General features: G+C 35.7%; 1 protein-coding gene across 8 annotated transcripts in view; it reads right to left on the bottom strand.

Moving 5' to 3' along the window:
- Window positions 1-22,889, bottom strand: part of AKAP9 (A-kinase anchoring protein 9) — a 124,800-nt gene that overhangs the window by 7,261 nt on the left and 94,650 nt on the right. For all 8 annotated transcript variants that reach the window (XM_075049036.1, XM_075049064.1, XM_075049054.1 and 5 more), the window contains 17 exons: window positions 21,841-21,960; window positions 18,640-18,816; window positions 18,426-18,530; window positions 17,838-17,990; window positions 17,403-17,582; window positions 12,954-14,042; window positions 11,731-11,877; window positions 10,833-11,336; window positions 10,338-10,401; window positions 9,513-9,631; window positions 8,520-8,711; window positions 7,440-7,628; window positions 6,635-6,779; window positions 5,673-5,892; window positions 4,455-4,605; window positions 2,872-3,540; window positions 766-971 (listed from right to left, as the gene is read on the bottom strand). In XM_075049036.1, the coding sequence (XP_074905137.1) occupies window positions 766-971; window positions 2,872-3,540; window positions 4,455-4,605; window positions 5,673-5,892; window positions 6,635-6,779; window positions 7,440-7,628; window positions 8,520-8,711; window positions 9,513-9,631; window positions 10,338-10,401; window positions 10,833-11,336; window positions 11,731-11,877; window positions 12,954-14,042; window positions 17,403-17,582; window positions 17,838-17,990; window positions 18,426-18,530; window positions 18,640-18,816; window positions 21,841-21,960 (4,430 nt within the window). The remainder of the gene's footprint in view (window positions 1-765; window positions 972-2,871; window positions 3,541-4,454; window positions 4,606-5,672; window positions 5,893-6,634; window positions 6,780-7,439; window positions 7,629-8,519; window positions 8,712-9,512; window positions 9,632-10,337; window positions 10,402-10,832; window positions 11,337-11,730; window positions 11,878-12,953; window positions 14,043-17,402; window positions 17,583-17,837; window positions 17,991-18,425; window positions 18,531-18,639; window positions 18,817-21,840; window positions 21,961-22,889) is intronic.

Here is a 22,889-nt window from a genome sequence, read left to right as displayed (position 1 = left end):
ACACTGGGACTTCAGCATAATTACTGGAGACATGGCAACATTTTCAACACTGCTCAGCGAGTCTAAATGAAATCGGCTCGATTTTATAAAGAATTTCCATAGAACAGTTTCCACTGATTTTGAGAAAAGGGTGTTCTACGTGAAGCACATTTAAGATGTGGTTCTGCTTCCCACAAATTTGTTGGATCTGTGTGAGCAATTCCACTTTGCCCAAATGTTTCAGAATGAATCTTTAATATTAAATCACCATCACAGCAAAATAAAAACAGATTCAAACCTCCCATAGACCTGGTACCATACTATTTTTTTTTTTTCTTAAGGAGATAGTAACCTGAGAAAATAAGAATCAAGATCAGCTTCACCTGACCATAAAATATTAATTTTTGCTGGGGGAAACAAGAGGGATGATCCACAGCAACAATCCCTACATTCATCTCCTAATACAGTGAATTATTTCATTACTAAATTGTTTTAAAATGATCCACCTACACCATACCCAAATAAACCTTATCACTTTTCAGAGAAAAAAAAGACAATTTTGCTGTAACTTATAAAGGACTATATTCAACACATAACATTTAGAGCTGCACTTGATACTCTGTGATCCTGTCTTACATCACTACATCTCAAGTAATGGCACATACTACAAAACTAGAACAACCCCCAAATCAATTAGGTCTGCAGTCTGTGAATTGATTAAAACCCAATATATTAGCTTCCTGGTTCCTGTTAAAAAAACCCCAAGTAGCTGAAGAGTGGTCTAACCTGCTAGCAGCTTTCCGAGCCAACTGCTTCAGCTTTGGAGATGTGTTTTGCAGCTTTTGTCTGACATGTTCCAGAATTTCAGTGGCAGCAGAGAGATCTCCTCCTCCTGTCAGTGTGGGGTAGGTTGATTCATTTGTCTCAGCTCCTTCCATTTTTTGCTGGAGAACCCAATTTCTTGTTCTGTCATTGGGTGCAGCCCAGGTAGTCTGTACATAAATATGTATTTTTTGAGAGAGAGAGAGAGAGAGAGAGAGAGAATGCATGTGGTCCAGTGCTTTAAAATGGAAACACTTGATTCTGAAACACCCCCGGAAACTGAAGAACAAACAATTCTGACACAGAAAGGAGTTTAGTGTGATTACACTACTGTTGTAGTGTACTACTAAACTATTATTTGTGAATGGTCCAGTGTGATGCCTCTTGACTAAGATCTAGTAATCATACAACTACAGTGTGAATCCATTCAATAAACTCAGCCTCCAGCAAGCCACCCAGCATTTCTGTTTCTTCTGCCAGCAGCTCCTTTACCAGTTCTGCATGGAATTTGGGCAACTGTGCCCCTATGTTTCGGTGACCAACCCATAGTCAGAGGAACAGGACTGGAAAAGCCCACCACGGTCATGGAGGTCAGTCCACAGTCATAGGCAACCATAGCACTGATGCTGCCACAAGCGAAGCAAGGCAATGAACACGTACGTACACGTACTCCTCACCCTTGCTAACACCCCCTCAACACCACTGGCCATGGAAGAAATGCCAGTCCTCCCAAGGAAACCTGAGTCTACAGCTGCATCTTTGAATATTTGGCCACGGTGTGGTACCAATGGAAAAAGGGAGGGTGTTGCAAATATCACAGGAAGCAGCAGGAGATTCATTATTTGAAACTCCAGGCAGATCGACTCAATTTTATAAAGAACTTGCATAGAACAGTTTCCACTAATTTTGAGAAAAGGGTGTTCTACATGAAGCACATTTGAAAATGTGGTTCTGCTTCCCACAAATTTGTTGTATCTGTGTGAGCAATTCCACTTTGCTTTGTGATCTGGAAAGCAGATCACACTGTCTGCTGCCGAGGAGGGGAAAAAGCCCCAACAGCCACTGCCAACCTGATCCAAGGGAAGACTCTTCATTGCCCGCCGTGCTGGCAGTTACCTCTGAGCAGAAGAGCAAGGTGCACAAACTGACCGCGGCAGGAAGGCCGATGCTATCACAGTTACCGATATGCTCAACATCCTGCCTCTAGCTGTGGGTAGTTTCCAACGCTTTGGAAGATCGAAACCAGTAGCCAAATTAGGTGAAGAGAAAAATTTCCTTCCTGGCTCCACAGACAGACAGCTTCCAGAAAGCATGGAATGATGGCAGAAAGGGCAAAAAAATGGTCAGCAAAGAGGCAAGTCTCCTGTCAAACCTCTCTGGGACTATCCACAAATCACTCACCCTGCAACACTTATCTCTTATAGGGAAGTTTCTGGAGAGTTTTAAAAGTAATTTAAGAATAATTTTAAAACTTCCCAAACCTTTTATGAGAGAGAAAAAATTATAGGCAACAGTGGTTCCAACTTTCATTCATCTAAAAATTAGGCTAAATTCTTAAATTAATTTTTAACCTTAATTTCTTCCTTCTGTTTTGTTTGCTAACGTATACATATTCATGCATATGGTTGTTTGATTACTTACTCAATTATTGAAGTTATTGGGAGACCACTTTCAAATGTTTCAAAGACCACTTGTGGTTTATGAACTAAAGATTAAGAGCACTGACCTGGAGCATTCCTGAGTAGGAACAGCTCATTTCTGTGACTGGGTGCAGGGAATATTCTTCTCCTATACTGAGACACAAAGTGTGTGTATACACTCAGACGCATTTCTCCTGCTCATGCTTCTCCTTACACACCTCTACAGCTTCATTCTCAGAGGATGCATGTGAATAGTTTTAGGTAGCAAAACTGGAGTGCTTTCCCTTTCTCTGGTGCCCATATTTTGTAATTTGCAGGCTGTTTTATAAACTGAGTAAAGGCACAGTGACACACAATGCTGATTGAACAGAAGAATTAAAAGCTAAATTGCACAATTCAGTATTACACATTTCTCTCAGTCCTACTGTACCTCATTTGGATTGTGGCTTGGTGTCCTTTCGGCTTCCTTTCTTCCTTCATTCTCCTGCTCTTTGTTCTGTAGTTCTTGGATTATTTCCTGCAACTTCTTTGTTTCATTCCCTAATTTATGAACTTCTTGCTTCTTTTCCCCAAGTTGCCACTGAAGGTCTTCCACTTTGGACTCCAGTTCATGGAGTTTCTTCTGTGCTATTATGTTAGCATCTTGTTCTGCTTGTAATGCTTTCCTCTGGATCTGCCTTTCTTTTTCCATTTGCTGTCTCACTTGCACAGATTCCAGTTTATACTTCTCCATCTCACTTACTAACTCCACTATACGGTCATGTTTTTCATCCATTTGTTTCTGTAGCTCTTTAAGTAATTCCTCAGATGGATTAGGTGTTCCAGCTTGCCCCTTATCTTCAGCACTTTGAAGCTGAGCACATAGCTCTTTTTCCCTTTCTAGGGCACTGCTTATTTCAAGAGCTCGAACCTTCTCTGATTCAAGAAGCACCTGCAACTCAGAATTACGGCCTCGTTCACGTGACAGCTGGGCAGCACTGAGTGCTTCTTGGGATTCAATTTTCTGTTGCAGATCATTTGACAGCTGTTTCTCTTGCTCCAGAAGTTTAGTTAACTGTAAGTTCTTTTGTTTTTGATCTTCAAGTGAAAATTTTAAATCCTTCCATAAGAAAACAGAAGAAAAGAATTGATTAAAGCCATTTGTGTATGCTTTCCATTATCTTTGGCAAATTGCAGATATGCTACCTCTACACATGCTGCTTGTAACAGGTTTTGCTATTCATGATTAATGTGACAATACTCTGAATTCTGCAGTTACATCTGATATTAAAATGTATTACAGATGTCTATTCTAAAATCAGATCATCTCATAAAAGAGTATCTGTAACATATACTTTTTAATGAGATACAAACAGCCGTAGTTCTGAAGTTGAAGATAACTAGCTGCTTTTACTTTCTAAAACTGTGAAAGTGATTTTGCAAGTTAAGATTTCAAGATGTAAATAAACCTATGCTGCTAAAGTGATTGCCTTTTTGTCTTAATACTTGTACTAGGATACCTGCTCTCTCCCTCACTATATCAGATACTGCAGAGGTACCAAGGAAGCTACTAATGCATTTTTTCCTAAACTGAACTCCCTACTTTGGTTTTCATGAGGTGAAACTTTTGACTTTTAAAGTGGAGACAAACAATGTATCTCCTTCAATAATACCCTTAAATACTATCTTTTATAAGTTAGGTTGTAGTGGGTGCTAGGTGTATCCATGTTAGCAGTGTCCTGTCCCCTTGAATATCTGAGGGCTATTATACAAAGCAGAATCTCTTCATCTTGGCCCTGAAAAGCGTAGTTGTTAAATTCCTAATGATTTAAATGGAATTTGCACCAGGCCTTTTTCTTTCTTTGCCACTTCTGCTTCTATACATCTTTCTTCAGCTCTAGATGATATAATACGGCTGTTGAAGACAGAAAATGGAGCACATGTTGGACAAAAATGTAAGCCGAGATGAAATGTTAACCAAAAGAATATTTGTGTGCTCCTTGATGTTCCAGGCCATTTGGGATTATGGAATACCTCAAGCTCTTCTCTTCCTCTTTCCTCAGTGCGTTCCATTTTAGCTTTTTCCTTTTCCAAAGCCCACTGTAGCTCTCTTGATTTTTTCTGTTCACTGGCCATTGTATCCTTGAGAATATCTAGCTCAGCTGCTTTTTCTTTAACTTCAGTCCTAAAAGAGAAATAGGCAACCTTTAGATTAGACAACGGCTCTAATATCACGGTAACATCAGTTACTTGGTATTTATTCCATCTTGTGCACTGAAAACACTGCTCATGTAGTAGAGTAACAGTGAAAAGCCTATTTAGAAAAACAAGCCTAACTAAAAAATAAAGAAAGAGTTGCATAGCTCAAAAAATGACAGAAAGTGTGTCCATCCTGCTAACTTTTTAGTTGCCATTTTTTATTAATTGGTGGCTCAGAGGCAGTTAGTGTTCAACTTAATCCAGTCACTGGCCAAAATCTGAAAGAATGCAGGGGAAATGCATCTTGCTGCCATGTGTCTCAAAGGAAAAAAACCAAAAGAAATGCATCGCGGGGGGTGGGGCGGGAAGAATCTATGCCCTGAATTTTCTTTTTTTTTTTTTTTTTTTTTTTTTGCAAATCAATTTCGCATGAATTTGCAACAGAATCTTGCTCCTGATGGTCTGTAAAGGCTGTAAGGTAAACTATAAAGTAATACCAATTTAAACTCTGTCTTAATTTGTTATCTCTGAGCTGAACATTACGATACCATACATTGGCACATCCATTTGGTAAAGGCATAAATAATAATGGCTTTCCTGAGTGCCAAATATTTGGTCTGTTATCTCTGCTGTTGACCATGCCAAAGCAACACTTAGAAGTTACAGAATTTCATATGGAAGTACTTGCAAAGTCATCTTAACTCTGCAAGTTTTTTCTCCATATTCAGTGGTAGAAGCAGAAAAACCTTTAATAAATATGGTATACTTATTAGCTTGTATACAGTAATCTCGTGTCAAAATTTTAAAAGAAATTTGATATTAATAAATCATTAAATCACACTATGAATCAGATCTTTTTAACCTATAGAATTACTTTTTTTGTCAAATGGAACAGAAGTCTATTTTTTGTCAGGTATGTTTTAGAGAAAAAGTGAGAAGCGTTTACATTACATGAGATAAACTTTCTTAATAAAAACAGTACTATGATTTGAGACAACACAGAAAAGATCATCTTCACTGTCAACACAGAAAGTTTGGCACTGAAAGCCGCACCTGATGGCTTCTAGGTCCTTGAAGTGCTTGTGCTGTGCTTTAAGGGTTGCTTCAAGCTCTAGTTTGGCTTGTGCAAGTTCATTCTTCAGCTCAGCACCCATCATTCTCTCTGAATTCAGCTGTTCCTGAAGCTCAGCTGCTCTGTCCTTCATACTCCGGAGCTCCACTTGCATCTCCAGTATCTGCGACTGCTTCTGCTGCATATTATACTCCAGCATTTCTAATGAGAGTACCATTAATATGAAAATTACTCGGTAAACAAACAACACTGCCTATTTGGGTAAAGTTTCCCATAGCACAGAGAATGACTGCAAGGCTATCACTAACAGTGATATTTTAAAATAATATATTCTTTCAATAGCGGAGTGAAAGCAAAACAATGCCTTTTATACTGGAATACCTTTCATACTTTCCAAGAAATCACATCAACCCTTAAACTTGTTTAAAAGGCTGCGTGTGCAACCATATCAATATGTATCATTTGGATTATGACTAACAACTGAAGTTAGGTACGTATGTATACTTGTGACCACATTTTTGTGACAGTGAGCATTTACTTCAATTTTAAAGTACACGTTCTCTGAACTTTTTGTTGTTCATTCCAATTGCTTCTTAGTTTACTCATTATGACTGATTATCCAACTTAGATAATTTCAAAGCTGTTGAACCTAAACACTGAAGGGCATACCTGGAAAATAACCTTAAAATACAAGCCCAATTTTTACAGCAATTGAAATAACTTTGTATCACTTTCAATTTGATACAAGTCATAAGAACACAGACTATACCTTAATTTTTGCAAAACTAGTCCAATAAGATTGAGAAAAGATGAAAAGTATGCATGGTCAGAACACGAGTATCAAAATCAGAGAGCAAAGGAAGTCAGTATTCGTTCACCTACAACATTATGAGCACTGCCATGAAAGCATTTGGAAATAGACATATATTACAACAGAAGTCACCTTGGCTTTTTGAATCAATCTCTTGTTCTCTCTTCGGATTATTTTTCTTACTGTTCATCTGAGCATGTAATACTTGAACCTCCATCAGCAAACTTCTTCTGTCTGCATTCTGAAGACAGTCCATTGCTGCTCTCTGGTTAGTAGCCTATTAGCATTAGAAACATTTAAAAGTAAAACTCCAGATTTTATTAGAATATCTATGGTTGGATATTACATTTACTTATATATTCATAGTGCGTATATATTCAAAACATTTTCAATTAAGTCATAATTGAGTCAATATTATAATATTGGGAAGAACTGCGTGTTACTTTTTCTATTTCTCTCCTAGGCATCAAAGTTATGGAATCAAAAGAGCTGTCAGTTTTACAGCAAATTGTAATTTTCCTCACTAATCCTTCCATGTTCAGAGGAGCTAACTGACCTCTCTCTGTCCCATAGCAGCCTTTAGCACCTTCTCTTCTTTCAACTTGCTCCACATATACAAGCTACCTTTTCTCTTAGACAGTGTAACATAATTAGAATTAACTTAACGAAATCAAGCTCAGGACAACTGTGTTTTAATTCAAATTGATCTCTGAAGGCTGTATTTTTTCTATAGCTTGTGCACCCAAAAAATCTCTTTCCCACACCACATCAGTTTTTCTTTTTAAAGACACCTCTTCTTCCTACAAGTCTTACCTTGTTTTCACCCTTAGACTGTCAAAACTACTACTAATACATGTATTTTTAAATGGATTTATACATTCAAAATTAAAATTTAATGTAGACAAACACACTTTAACTAAAGTATGTTTTATATTACCTGCTCTTGCAGTCTGTGCTCTAACTGATTCATCAATATCACTGCATCTCTTGTGCCCAGTTCTGCAAGTTCAGTCTGAAATGCAGCAAGAAGAACATTTTGTTCTCTCACAAAAAGCTGTTGAATAGCGTGCAGAAGTTCTCCTCGCCAGTCTGAGACACCTTCAGGAGATTCGGTACTTGCATAAATCTACAGTGGTATAAAAACAATTTAAACAGCAGAATTCAAAGATTACATCAAGAATGGGCATTATAATTTTATGTAAAGTGTGTGTTTTCAGTGGAATATTGAGCTTTTCTTACTCAATAGCTATGTAACAGTCATTCACACAAATAGGTGTTATTTATTGTACACATTATGATTTTTTCTGCATGCACAAATGCTAAACTTTTATCTGTGTTTTAGATGGAAGCAATTTAGCTTTTTGTAACTGAAAACTTAGCCCTGTGTATGGTTCACATATGTATCACATTATCCTTTTAATTTTATGACGTTACATGTATGTTCCTAGAGTCTCACAGAGCTATGTGGTAGTGTGCAGATATTGTGTATGAAGAAGATTTAATTTTATAATGATATAAAGTTAATTCCCCCACTTTGCAAGCTGAAGGAAATGCAGAAGTAATAGAAACTACCTACATACATCCAAAAGTGTAACTGGGGTAATTAGTCCTAATAAGTTTTAACAGATTACCGATTCATATTGTGTTATATTTTAAAAATTTTCCCCCTCTTTTCTCTCACTACAGTATCTTTTTGATAGCATCCAGGTTCCACTACAGCAATAAACCATAACATTAAAAAAAATCTACTTTAACTGCTACTGGAATTATGCTTTCAAAATAGATTTATTTTTGAAAGGTGGATCTATACAGTCAAAAGCTATCAATGCACAGAAGAACAAATGCAAGCTGTAATTTAAGACATATTTTATTACCAGAAAGCGTGACATGCAGTTTTGCTGCATATTTTTAAAATCTTTTGCCTTGCAGAGCATTTAAACCTGAATTGTGAATGTGCCTTATAAGGTTATCATAATTTTTTTCAATTTAGGTTAGAATCTTATGATATTATTTATACCTCAGCTTCTCTGTGAAGTTGCATTTTTGCAATTAGGTCTTTCAAAGATGAAATGGTGCTTAGAAAAGCTTTCCTTTCCTCAAGCCAAGATTCTGGCTCTTGCTTAAGAGGTGGCACCTCTCTTTCACCATATGGAAATTCAGTGAGAGACAGCACCTGTATGCCTTCATGATGGACTGCTCTCAGCAAACCCTACAATAAATATAAAAAGAAATCAGTAATGGCAGTCCTAATAATAATGATAATAACAATCTTATTTCATACATATCTGAATACTTGTACTTCTAAATTGATCAGCACAAGGAAACTATTTATGCTTCCTCATATCAAAGACAGAAGTGTCACCCAGTTCTTAGTATCTGCCAAACAGGAGAACTTATTAAATAGGTGTATTTGTCCTCAGTTTCAAATGAAAATTCCCAAAGTTCATCTGTCAAATCAATATTCAAATTTTAAAATGTTGCTGATGGAAACTAACACTTTAAAAACAAAGTCCTGGGAAGCTTCCAGGTGAGCTTTGCAATTCACTTTTTGAAATCACTATTAAGCTTTGCTGCAAAAGACTTGCTTTTTTTTTAAAAATGTAATTAAAAGCATGATACCCTTACTGTTTTTAAGAAACACATTTGCTTACTTTCATAATATAGATATTATTCTACACCTATAATAAGAGAATCTATAAAATTGTGTAATATATGATCATGACATTATCATTAATACACAATAACTACAATGAATTATAATTAACAGGAGTTAGATCTCTCATAAACATAATTGAGAACAAGCCTACAGTTACAAAACTCGTATTTAGCTTAATTTAACATGCAAAAATGCACATAATTTATCACAAGTATTTTTAAATGTATTAAAATAGCCGAAACTTTAAAACTTATCTAAATGGCTCTATTTTCACTAATCAAGCAGCAGCAGCTAATCTAAGGTTTTGGTAGTATCACTGTTGTTCCATAACAAAAATGATCAGTTCTACTTTACCTTAATTTTTTTTGGAAGTAAATCTGTTGAAGTTCCACCTTCATCTATTCCTTCAGATATTGTGTCAGATCCCTGGGTCTGAGCAAGATACATTCCTTGACTCCAGTCTGAACTGGAGTCTAAAATAAAAGGAGAGAAAAACATGAAAGCTGGATTACTGTGAAACTTTGAAGAACAGGCATCAAAAAAGTATTTTTGTCTGTTGTTGTAACAGGTGGTTGCATGTCACCAGAGTCGATTCTAAGCCTGGAGACTACCTGTTTCATAGTTTTTCTTTTTCAGTTTCAAAGCAGTAACAGCAAAACAAAACTAAAAAAACCCCCAAACTTAAAAATCCTAGTTTAGTTCTAAAAGAGAAACAACTACTTGCACAAACTCTTCTGCCAGATGGCCCTCCCTTAATATGCTTAGCCTTTGCCTGTGAAAAGGATCTTCATCATAGTTTTTATTACTCTTGGAGAAGTCAGTACCTGTCATCATCTCCCACTGCTAGGGAGCTGTAGCTTTAAATTCCATCAAGAGATTATGAAGCTCCAATGAAGTGATAATGTAATAAGTAAGAAGACTATAGGAACTCCGGTGAGAAGAAAAAAATTGGCATCTGATGCCTGGACTCAACCCACCTCCCCTCTAGTCACTTTCCTTTTGTAGCAAATTAATAGACATGGCATGCTCAGCACCTCTGCTAGCATGACATGCTTCTGCTTTGATCTGAGGAGCGGTTGTTTTTATTTCTTAGAACACAAACTCTTTAACAGTAAACTTAATATTAAAAAAGCAGATTTAATTTATAATGCTGTTTGAAATCTATAAAAAGTTTCTTACCACTAGAACCTCCATCTCTAGCTTGATACTGTGGAGAACGTGCTAATCCAGGAAATGAGATTCCCTATATTTAGAAAAGAGAACAATTAAATCTTTAATCACCACACACCCACTCATGACAAGGGAACTAATTCTAAGGAGCAGAAAACCATATGAGGTCTTTGTTCAGTTTCCCCTGCAATCAAAGTAGTCAAAATGGAGACGAGAAAGATGGCATTCAATAAGGTGACCTACACTTGTCCTCATTTCACAGAGCAGGACAGGTCCAAGGCAGTAGCACAAGGAAGCATCTGATAGTCGAGCACACCCCAAAACTTAAATTGCTGAGGAAGGGGTTCATGATCTCTCCCCAGGCCATGGAAACATTAGAACACTTAAAAGCTTTATGCTGAACATGTGGTGGTTCACACTTAACAGACTTTAAATGGGAATTTCTGTAGCAGAAGCGAAAGCACAAACCAAAGTAGCTCCATGAATATGCAATAGGATACATACCTCTTTAGTTTGTAGAGTTTCTATGACTTCCTTTAAAGTATTACATTCTTCAGTCAATACTTGCACTGCAACAAACTTTTCTCTCTTTAATGCTTCAGATTCAGAGATATGCCTTGTCTCCATGTCCATAATTTCAGCAGCATGGAGTTCTTGCATTTGGTCGATTTTTTCAGTAAATTCTCTTATGATCTCTGCAATCTCTTCTGAAGAGCATCCATTTTGCAAATCAATTTGGATTTCTGCATTTTTAACAAGGACTGGTGAAGTCTGGATACAGCTGTTGATTTCCACAGTCTTGTCTGTTTGTGATGATGAGCTTTTTCTAATAAGAGCAGACTTACTGGTTGACAAATCACACAATATTTCCGCATCCTTTTTGCTTTCAGTTTTTACCATTTCCTTGTCCTTTCTCACATAACTTGCAAGCCTCTCTTCTGCTTGAACTAGGTTCTCTTTGACTTTGCGCAGGTCTTCCTGAAGATGTATAAGACTTGCTTCTTTTACCTGTAAACATGGAGAATCTGAATTGCAGTCCTCCCAAACACTTGAAAAAATATCTAAAGCCCAAATAGCCCTCTAAACGATTAGAGCTCAGTTTAGTCCTATTTTAAAGCAGTTATTACACATGGTAACAAATACTATCTCCTAAGAAACACAGCTCTAGATCCACTGTTGCACTACAGTGGACTGTAAAACCACGTACTTTGGCAACAAATGAGGATTTGGTCTACAGCATCAGCTCTGTTCCACTGACAGTAGATGCCAAGTGACCATTTTTCTTAGTGGCATTCTCAGTACTTGAGTAAAAAAACCCAAAAAACTATAGCATTCACATTTGGACAGTAAGTCCTGTATATTCATTTGCTTTAAATACAATATGGAACAATCTGGTTCTTACTGCCAGTTCTTGCTGAAGTTTTTCTGCCTTTTCTCTGTAACTGCTCAGGTCTTCCTTAGCAGCAGCTGCCTCTTCTTTAAGTTGCTCTAGTTCAAGTTCATTAATAAGCACATTTTCTTTTTGACTTTCCATGAGTTGTGCTCGTACCTACATGGCAACACAAGATATGGAAAATGGTGAAGAATCTTACGAAGAGTCACGTATTAACAGCACTGATGGTTTTCATACCAACTTCCAAAGCCACAAATGAAAAGATCATAGGGGAAAACAAATGTATGTTATTTGGATTAACATAGCCTCAGAAAATTAAGACTGAAAGATCACTTTCCTAGATTAACTCCCACAAACTGGATAAGCGTGGGAGGAAAGACAAGTGTGGTAGGAGAGACTGTCTTCTTACAGTTTACTGAACTGCAAGCAGAAATTGGCTACACCACATAGAAAGCACAGGGAGGAAGGTCAACAGAGAGTAGGAAATGAAGTCTGATAATATTATTAAATTTATAAGACATTTATGACATTCATTCAACCTACGTTTGGACGAAAGGTCTTAGAACCTTTTCTGGTCCAGCACTGGGTTCCATGATGTCTCTGAACTTAAGGCCTTCAGCAATCAAGCTAATGTTTGGGCTATCAAGCATAGTCAACTTTGAAAGTTTTAAATTCAAAGGCAACATAACCAGTGGTGGATGGAAATTCAGGACAGTGGTAAAAACTACTGATGGGAAATATCTTTGGAATCAAGACAGGAAAGCAAGAAAAAGAAAACGAAACTCAAAGCATACATAAACAAACAACCTTGTCCCCCAAAAAACTGTACAGACAAATTGCTATCAATCCCTTATCATTCTGAACCCTATCCTAGATAATTTTTACCATTTTAATTTTTATCTCTCTACCTCCATGCCATGTGAAAGTGTAATTCACTCCATTCTATGTCAATTCAAAGTAACAATAAGAAAGTATATGTCCAAAATTCAAAATCATCCTACATTCATGAAAAGGCAAAGCATTTTTAATGCAAAATGGAAACTGATAGTGGGGTTCACCTAAAATAACACCCTTCTCTTCTTTGTAACTCCAGGAATAATAGAGAAATGAAGGTCTACCCCCCACACCAGAATATTCCTATCACTAGTCTCTTAAGAAGTGTTTAATTCATTATAGGTTACATAAAATAACAGATTTCGGTGAAAACAAGCCAAAAGAAAATGGCATCTAACCTGATATGTCTGCACTTCTTCTTGCTTAATGTATTTCTGAATCTCTCCTTCATGTTTTTCTTGAACCTCTTCCAGTAATTGCTGAAGTTCTAAGAGTCTCTCTTCCTTCACTTTAGCTTCCTTTTGTGCAACTTTTACATTTTCTTTTTCTAGCTCCAAGTTACGATTGACTGTTGCCAGTTGGTCTTCCATCTCACTAAGCCTCTGTGTTAAGAGTGATAATTTTGATTCCATCTCATTCTCAGTTCTATCACTCGAACCCTCTGTTTGGGCATTCTTGCTTGCTTCCTCCACACATTTTGAAGCTTCCTGAATTTCCTGCATGAATTTCTTTTGCTCCTGAACTGCATTTAGCTGAACCTGACTCACAAGAGCAGCAGCAACTTTTTCCATTAGTGTCTTTTCCAGTTCTAATATCCTCTTTTTAAGTGTTTCTCTTTCAGCTTTGCCTTGCTCTTTCAGGTCTTCCATTTCATTGTAGGACTGGCACAGTTCTGAATCTTTTTCCTTAATGCATGCCTGAAGTTGCTGCAGTTGTACCTCCATCTTGCTAATGGTGACTCCTGTATTCTCATCTGAAGACCTAAGCTGGGATTGATCTAGCAACTCTATCTTCTCACATAAGCCTTCTTCCACTTTTTCAGTTTTCCCATTGCTCCTATCTTCTGTTTTTTCCCTGTCACCTTTCATCTGTGCACACTTATATTTCTCTGTTATTTTTTCATGCTCTTTTTTTAACATACTTATTTCTTGCTTTAGCTGGTTCATTTTTAACTTAGTTTCCTCAAGCTCATTCTTCGTTCGAGATGCCTCTACATGTATGTTTTCTACTTGCTTCTCCAAAGCTTCCTTTTCTGCCAGAACTGTTTCAAATGTGTGTTTCAGACTGTCAGCATCTTCTTGAAAAGGAGCAGTATCTGCAGGTACTTTTTGTTCAATATTTGCTAGTTCCTGCTGAAGCTTATCAATTACATCATTCAGCTGCTCTACTTCCTCATAATTTTTTTTCTTCACACGTTCTTGATCACTTTTCAGACATTCTACCTGGGCTTCAAGCTCCCGTATATGCTCATTTTGCTCTTCAATAACCTGGAAAAAAAAATACAACAAAAGAACTTCATAATGGGTAACTAATAAATCCTCAGACAATTTTTCTCCTGGACTTCATAGCAACAGTTTAATCAAACGTAAAAGAAAGTATGTCCTCAGTGAATTTCTTAATGGGATGTCTATTGTAACACTTCATGAGAATCAGGACATCTTCACATAGGACTGACAAAGCAGTCTGTGACCTTAATGAACTGCAAAATAGGTGTGAAAGCACTAGATTAAGTGAAAGCATGTATAATATTCACAGAGATATGAAACATTGAAGTTTAAGTGTTCACAATACTTTTTTCCCCAATAGTTTAGTCTAAAGCTCTGTCTTATCCTTTTTATTGAAAATTAAAATGGAAACAAGTGGAGTGGTCATGTCGACTGTTCAATCTTCTTATGAAATCAAGGTTTAATATACTATTTTTACTCAAAGAATTCCAAGGAACCAAGATTTATGAAGCTTATAACTTACAGATAAATTTTCCTGCATTACATTACATAAAGAACTTCCTTTAAAAAACAAATCCTCAAGCTTACCGTATACAGGTCAGATATGTTCAGTTAGATTAGACAGATACTGTGCCCTTCATAGAAAAGAACCACTCATTCATATGGTCAAACAGATTTATGTAGGACAAAACCAATTAAGATGGATATGTATTTTAAATATAAATAGACCTTTAATTAATTGTGTTGAAAAACACTGTTAACGCTTTTTAGTCTGAGAGCACAGAAAACACCTGTCAGTTGACTCTGACATTTCCCATCACAAACCTAAATATATGTTTGTCTGTTTATGTGTGTGTGCATACACATATACAGATGTGCACAAAACCAGGTAGGGCAAATAGTACCTGTAGACCCAGAGCAAAATTATTTCTTTGTGCTATACTTTAAATGAAAGTAAAGAGAGACAAGGTTATAGAACCTTGTAATTTTTTTTAAAATGTATATGACTATCCAAACAAAATACAAAGAGCAATTAGTTCTAAAGACACTTCAAATTACAGGCTGTGTAAGGAGCTCGAAATTCCAAGAAATTCAAAAAAATCATGTAAATGAGCAAATATGAGCATGACGACTTTATGATGCAGAAAAGAGAAGCCATCTTGTATCAGCCTCTAACAAGACATAAATGACTAGACGCAAAAAAATGGAATGATTGGCATTGAAAAACACTAAATTTAATAAATAAAAAAGCCTTAGCAAAAGGAATAATGAGACAAGTTATCAGATTCCAATAGAGTAAGTTTGATAAAATTCATTAAAAAAACCTGCTTGTTAAACTGCACTGGGAGCAAATTCTCATTCGAGTGTAGAAGAATGACAAAAAATCCTTTACAAAGTCAAAATGAAGACAGACCAGATTATAAGTAGTGAGTCTAAGAAACAAAGTGGATATATTTTCTTAAGGGAATGCCTGGAGATCTGAAATGAACAGTGCTTCTACACTGGAAATGAAAAAGGCAAAAGGAAATCTGTCAAAAATATTCAGAAAGAGATACTAGAAAATTAAAATCAGTTATGGAACATAAAATGTGTAAGTCATCTAAAAGTTTTCAAAAAGAAATATGAAAAAGAAAGAAAATGCAGAAGAGACGAAAGATGACTAAATTCATTACTCCAATAGCCATGCTTTTTCCTTTATCTCTCAATACTTCATTAGGTTTAGTTAGTTAAATAGAATAGTAAGAAGACTTTGTAGAAAGTAAAATATATACAAAAATAAATGGTAAATGTGACCACATAAATTAGAGAGGCTGATTTGTCAACCAAGAACTTATTTTTAAAAATCCACAGAGATTAGAGAAAGCTCAAAAACACTAAATAAAACATGAACATGTCATTGGTTTTCAGAAGAAAAGAACAGTGATCCTGGCAACTGCTATCAAGTCAGCATAGCAGTTCCTGTTCTTTGTAACATAATAGAATAAAGGACCACAGAAGGCAAATACAGCAACTAAATGAAAAGCACTTGGGATGAATATGTCTAAGGGACTAGGAAAGTGTTTAACCTAAGAACAATCTATTAATATTTAATATTGATCTCATAATCAAGCAGAGTAATTATTTAATGTCCTGGAAAAAATTAACTGAGTAAGAGGATGAAATGAAGAAAATGAAACTTCATGTAACAGGAAAAGAACCAATTATTAAAATGAATTATACCTGAATGCTGGGTATTTTTCTCAAGGCAAGAAATGTAACCATATTACTGTGGTCATTGTATAAAGCAGAACCATTCTGGATTCCTAAAGTATGATATTGCTTAAATCCAGTTTATAGCTTTGTCATTATTCACTGAGGTTCACTGTAACTAAATTTTGCACATAAAAACTCAGTGAAATTATCCAGCTCGGTCAGAGCTCTATTTTAGTGGATTCAGTATGTCCTAGTAGAATGTTACCCTACAATGTTCAATCAGCTACTGAGGGGTGACAGAATGCCTGTTCTTACCTTACTGAATAATACTTGCTTTGGGGTTAAAGCTTATGACTAATAAATTTTCACATTTAAAATGGTCAGAATGCAAAATTCATCCACTGAAAAAAATCCCATTTTCTTTCTATAAAAAATGTGAGACTGAAGGCCTGTTTCTGCTGTCACTTACATCAATGCAAAATAAGTAGTATTTCTGTTGAAATCAAATGTGTTATATCTGTATAAAATGGAAGTAAGCTAGAAGAAGATGAAGTTCATTATCATAAAAACACATAATTGAAAAATAACAGAAAGCTACAGGTGTTAAATCTCAGTAAATAAAAGAAAGATGAATCTGCTTCTTTCTTTCTTGCTCTCCATTTATAATAAAACACAGCATTTTCTTTGCACATCCACCATGCTTCAAACTGGATTAAAGATGTTGCCAACATTGGTATGGTGACAAAGTATTTACACAAGCTCATGGAGCACAAAAGTTCAACTGCTAAAAGAACCTATAAAGTCCAACATGATCCAGCAGGTGTCACTGAAACGTAACACTGAAAGTAAGTCAGTGAAGGGAAGATGGTAGAATGAACGCTGAGATTGAATTCAGCTACCTACATGCTACTATATGTTCAGAAGTATTAGAAGAATAGAGAATGAAGAAGAATTTAAGACAAAAACTCAAGCAGAAATAAGGCAGAATAATAAAAAGAAAAGGAAGCAAAAAGTATCTTTCATAAAAAACAAGACAAAAGAGGAAAAACAGATTAGGGTTAAAGCGTTGCTTGAAACTGAAGGATGTGCATTTTTAAATTAAGGCAGCAATAGAAGATAATGTAATTGGTGCTGGGACAGAGGGTTTGTTTTCTTTAAACAGCTAGCAACACAAAGTAGGACTCTGAAAAAGATTTCAAAAGTATGTACTTTGTTGTCGGTTGTGACTTCAAGTTGCTGTTGCAGTTTTGCAATTTGTTCATGAAGATGATCTATTTCCTGCTCCTTCTCTTGCATAATGTGAGCGAGCCTCCCAGCCACTAAATGATGGTCCTTTATGGTGGCATCTTCAAATTTCTGGATAGCTAGTCCCAGTATTTCCATTTCATCCTACCAAAAAAACCCCCAAAACCATGTTAGAGTTGTACATAATGTTTTCTGCATATTCTTGTATGAGTATTTAAGGCATAAGAATTGAAATAAACGAATTGCATGGAATGAGAAGTAATTATTTGAGCTTTTTAATATTTTGCAAGCTGAACTGTGGAATGCTTAAGAAAGAATTTGGCATCTTGGCTTTTTCCAAGCATTTATTTCTGGGGAGGAGGGACAATAAAGCTCTAGGCTTCTCTGTTACACAATTACCTTAAATAATTTGTTCTCTTGTTCAAGTTCTTGCATGTGTGTAGTGGACTCCTTTCGCTGAATTTCTAGTTGCATGTGCAATTGCTGAACTTCTTCATTTTTATTTTCTAGCTCTTCTCGAAACTGCTCCAGTTGTTCCTCAAGGTTCGTGATCTATGTTTCCAAAACAAATGGTGGAAAAGGAGTAGACAGTCATACCAAAAATTAAATGTCATAATTTTCAAGAGCAATGCGTACAGTAAACTGGTTTGGCATACACAAGCAAAAGAATGTGTACTCAGTAACATTCTGAGTCCTCAAACTGAATGGAATTTTAAAACCCATTACAAATCAACTGAAATCACTATGAAGTTTTTCTTAATTAGGCTGAATTTTGATTCCAGAAATACTCTTGTAAGTCATAAGCATTTACATAGACAATAACAATTATCATGGCTCACAAGAGAATTTTAAAGGGATTTAGACTGCTGTCTCTCCGACCTGTTAAAAAATTTCACCTGTTAAAAAAATCCACTGAACTCAACAGAAGGCAAGAACTGACAAACCAAAACATCAGCAGAAGCATGGAACATTTGACAGGTATTTTACCTCCTTTTCCTTTCTGTCCACAGCTTCTCGTTCAGCTTGCAGTTGTGCTTCAAGAGGTAATTCTCCCTTTACTATGATGGTGCCAAACTGTTTTCTTTCCTCCACCTTTAAATATAAATAATATTAATAACAAACAAATAAAAAAAATATACTGTTTTGTTCTCAAGCAAACAAGAAAGTAGTAAATACATGATAATTTTAGACCAAACAATACCTTTTGCAAGTTGTCTGCACTGATGATCAAGGCTTGTTCCAGTTCTCTTATCCTGCATTCTAGTTTCTCAATTTCTTCATTTCGTTCTTGTATATCTCTCTGAAGTTGCTCCTTAGAGAGCAAAAGCTCACTGCATTTGTCTGTTTTTTCTTTTAGATGATTTGTTAACTGTTCAACCTGGTGACAATATGGCAAGATGATGAATACATTGTACCAGGCTGGAAGGGTTTGCTAGCAATAGCAACAGCACTCATTTTTGACAAAGTATCCCTCTTTTTTTCTTGTAACAAAACTCCTACTCATTAGGTGAAACAGAATGTAAAGTTAGGATACTGCAGTGCTACATCCAACAAATACAAACACCATTTTTTAAGAAGTCATAGATATCATGTACTCTAGAAATGACCTTGTCCTTCTGAAGCCTTCAGACTGTCTAGTCAGTTAAAAGCAAGTAGCACAGCATCCCTATGCAGCCCACTAAAAAGATACACCTTTAACATCTACGGATGGAATGTCTTGACCCTAAGGTCAGGATGGTATTTGCATCTCTGAGAAATATCATAGTTCTAAAAATCTGTAACAAAATTATTCAAAATAAGGAGTTGATTAGTGACATACAGACATATCCTAAAACTCACTGGGTCTTGGGTCTTTTAGGATTGAAAAGAATTGCTTCAGTCTCAAGAAACACGAAGCTTTGTTTTCTTGCTGGGTTTGTTAAATGGGACCAAACAGACGTGATGGATGATATAATTTCACTTTGTACTGGGGACAAAGCATCCAAATAAAGTATTCTGAATCTCAGTATTTCAGATGTTTGTGGCTCAGAAACAACATATTAAAAGAGTAACCAAAGCAGCAGAGATAAGAATGATCCCAGTTCTAGCAGTATTTCAGAAATGATTATGTGTCTTTTTTATCTGTAGTTTTCATTAACAAATCCATGGTATTAGTCCTGATGCACAGAGTTAAGACCCGAGTTAAACTAAGCAATCGAGCAAGAGACATGAAAAGTAATGTTTGTCCCACTCAAGAAACTGATTTCAGTATTTACAATTAGGAAGTTACGATGTAGCCAAAAGGTAGAAGACTCAAAGCATTTCAATAGATAGGAGAGAAGAGGACCAGAACATAAAGCTGACAGGATGGTATTATTGACGTTATCCATCCATGAGTAACATCAAAGTCTGAAGTGACCACAGAAAAGTCCTGAGAGAGAAATGGAAAAAGAAAAATCAAGTCTAGAGCAGACTCTTTATGACAACCCTCAGAGGAATAAGTTGACAGAGTACGCTGAAACAACAGTAGAAAAGAAATGAAGTTATCAACAGAAAATGCTCACAGCATCCACGCAAAGCAGAAGAGCATTTCAAAAACTGTGCAATTATTAAAAAATAAAGCAGCTATCTCAGAAAAGCATGAGAAATAATGATAAAATGTATATTTATGAAATATTCCAAGTAACATTGTGACATCAAAATATACTATATAGTAAGATTATGTGCCTCATTTGATAAATATTAAATGTAAATCTAATACACTATTGAAAATTCTGCCTATAATTTGTAATGTAATGTATCACATTCAATGCTACCCAGCTCTAAAATAGCTGCTACACCTGTGGTGCTTACAGACATTATCTTATTGTCTATATTTCTACTTACCAAAAAATCCTAAGTTAAAAGCTTCTAATACAAATCTCAAAATAGTAATCACAGTTACAGCTGTCTTTCATTTTAAAGCATGTTTTAAATTTCCATTGTAGCATATCTGCCAACTTAAGAGTATACAGGTATGTGTATATGTGCATATAAATCAGGACCATTTTTACATATAGATTCTGTACAGAAAAATAGGGCAATTTTTATTATGCTATCAAATTTCAAATCTTTTTCTTGGGATTTTTTTTTTTTAATCTCTTTTTTTTAATTTTGACCAGGAATTCAGACACTACTCATGCCCCAAATTAAAAACAGACACATAAAGAAATGAACTCAAAATGAACATCCTGGATTCAGGAAAACTAATTGTGCTAAAGTGTCTCCCCCATCTGTGTAATGTGTCAACAGGAGAGGAGTGTGCACACAGTTTGCAATAGGAGGAAATAGATGCAGAATTGCTCTGTATGTGTTGGTTAACACATACCCAGCTAATTCCAGAAGATTCATTGTTCACAGAGGCTGATGACAGCTATATCACATAGTGCTGACTGAATACTTTAAGATTTCTTACAAATGGTTGTATTAAAAAACCCCCATGAAATACACCTCTAAATCTGAGAATTATAAGTAAATAAATATGTCAACAACTTACACCTCACATATATCAATTTATGTCCTATTACTGTCTATGGTCCTAAACTATATAATACAGAATACTAAACGCTGCTAATATTTAAGAATTGAATTACAGCAACTGAACTACCTCAGTAAGAACTTTGATTTGAAAATCGCAGTGCAACCTAATAAGAGGCATTTTAATACTGAAAATCAGGCAAGAAAATTATGCAAAAATATCAGCCTTGCTCAAAAAAAGCAGGACACAAGAAAACCCCAAAACCCACAAAAAATAAAATGTGATTTAACTGACTAACACGTCATCAAACAAAACATGCAAAAGCTTCATAATATATAGCATTTGCACTGCTGCCACTTTTCTTGATTTTGCTGGGTCTAAGAGTTTTCTCTGACTCCCTTGAGCTGCTGTTCTACAGTCACTAAATTTGTTTCAGCAGAGACAGACTTTCACTGGGGAGGTTCAAGTGTACACAGAGAGCACTACTACATCTCAGGTCCTAAACCTTGGTAACTCAATTCCTTCAGTTGTGCACCTGTGCTATAAACAGGATGTCACAAAACAATGTAAGAACATGTGAAATTGCTAAAGTAGTCCTAAATGTTTCCACAGGCTTTTGAAAACAGTGGATTTTCTAAATTAAGCTATATGAAAAAGCCTTTTTCAAAGTTATGAAGTCTCTGTATGTCTGCTACAAAAAACAAACAAGGCACCAGCCTAAAAAATCCCCAAAACACAGTTTTACAACTTTCACCCAACACCTTACCCTTGATTTAAGGGGATTTACTTTCCTGGCTTGTAAATGGATGCAGGTTAGATACACTGTAAAATAGCTTCATTACAGTATCATAACAGCTGTCAACTTGTCATTTATATTCATTGAGTACAAGTAACAAGATATGTTACCTCTCTAGTTTGATGTTCATTGACAGGCTGACTCCTTTGTGGAATCTTAAGCTGTTGTTCCAGCTTCTGTATCTCTTGTTGGAATACATCTCTCTCATGCTCTCGGTCAATTGCTTGCTCCTGAAAGTTAAGAAATTATTTGGATACACAATTTGATTTAAAAACTAAGTATATTACTACTTATTTCTGTTAATGTGAGGCTGGTAACAGTATGTCAGTATTTTTAAGGTAGCAGAACCTCTTGGAATTACCATTAATTCTTTAATCATTTGGGGCAACAAATTTCACTTTTTTTTATTGAAGAATTAGGACAGGACAGGTACATCCAGCTTTATTTCACAAAAATGACAGTTTTGTTTCTTCTGTTCCAGACACACCACACAAATGGTAATAAGCCAATATTTTATGATTTTCTTTCCCAATGTTTGTCTTTGATATATGTAGCATAAATAGAAATTAAGACTAGAAATTAACTCTGTGTTATTATTGATGAGAAGCCAACAGAAAAAAAAAAAGTTATACATTATTTGCATTTTGCATTTCAGTTTTACTTTTGACCAGTTTCACTTGTTATATCGCAGTCTGACATTTGAGAAATACATCTTTGTATAGGAAATAATGCCCAACTGGTAGCATCCATTGAAATGCAACCTTTAAATGCCACTTTGTAAAACAGACAAACCTTATCGGATGCATTAAAATAAACTAGCTGAAGTATCTGATACAAAGAGGAATGCTTCTGTCTAGCAAAAAAATATTTAGCAAAAATTCAGGAAACCAGAATAAAGCCTCAACCTTTACAAGTTGCAGATTTTAAAAACTCACCTGCTGTTTCAAGGAAACAGAAGAATTCTAATGCTGCTATTACAAACAGTTACTCGTCTCAGCAGTCCATAACTCTGCAGTTCATGCTATTGATAATTCCAAACCATGATGCATTTATGACTATGGGACTTGTAATAGGAATTTTTACTTCTGAACCTTGTCCTATTATGACACACTAGTTTCAGTGAGAAAAATAATCTTCTAATTGTAGAAAATAAAGGAAA

Source organism: Buteo buteo, chromosome 2 (assembly GCF_964188355.1).
Source record: "Buteo buteo chromosome 2, bButBut1.hap1.1, whole genome shotgun sequence".
NCBI lineage: Eukaryota > Metazoa > Chordata > Aves > Accipitriformes > Accipitridae > Buteo > Buteo buteo.
The sequence above is the reverse complement of the archived record's forward strand: the minus strand, read 5'-3'. Positions and strand labels throughout refer to the sequence as shown.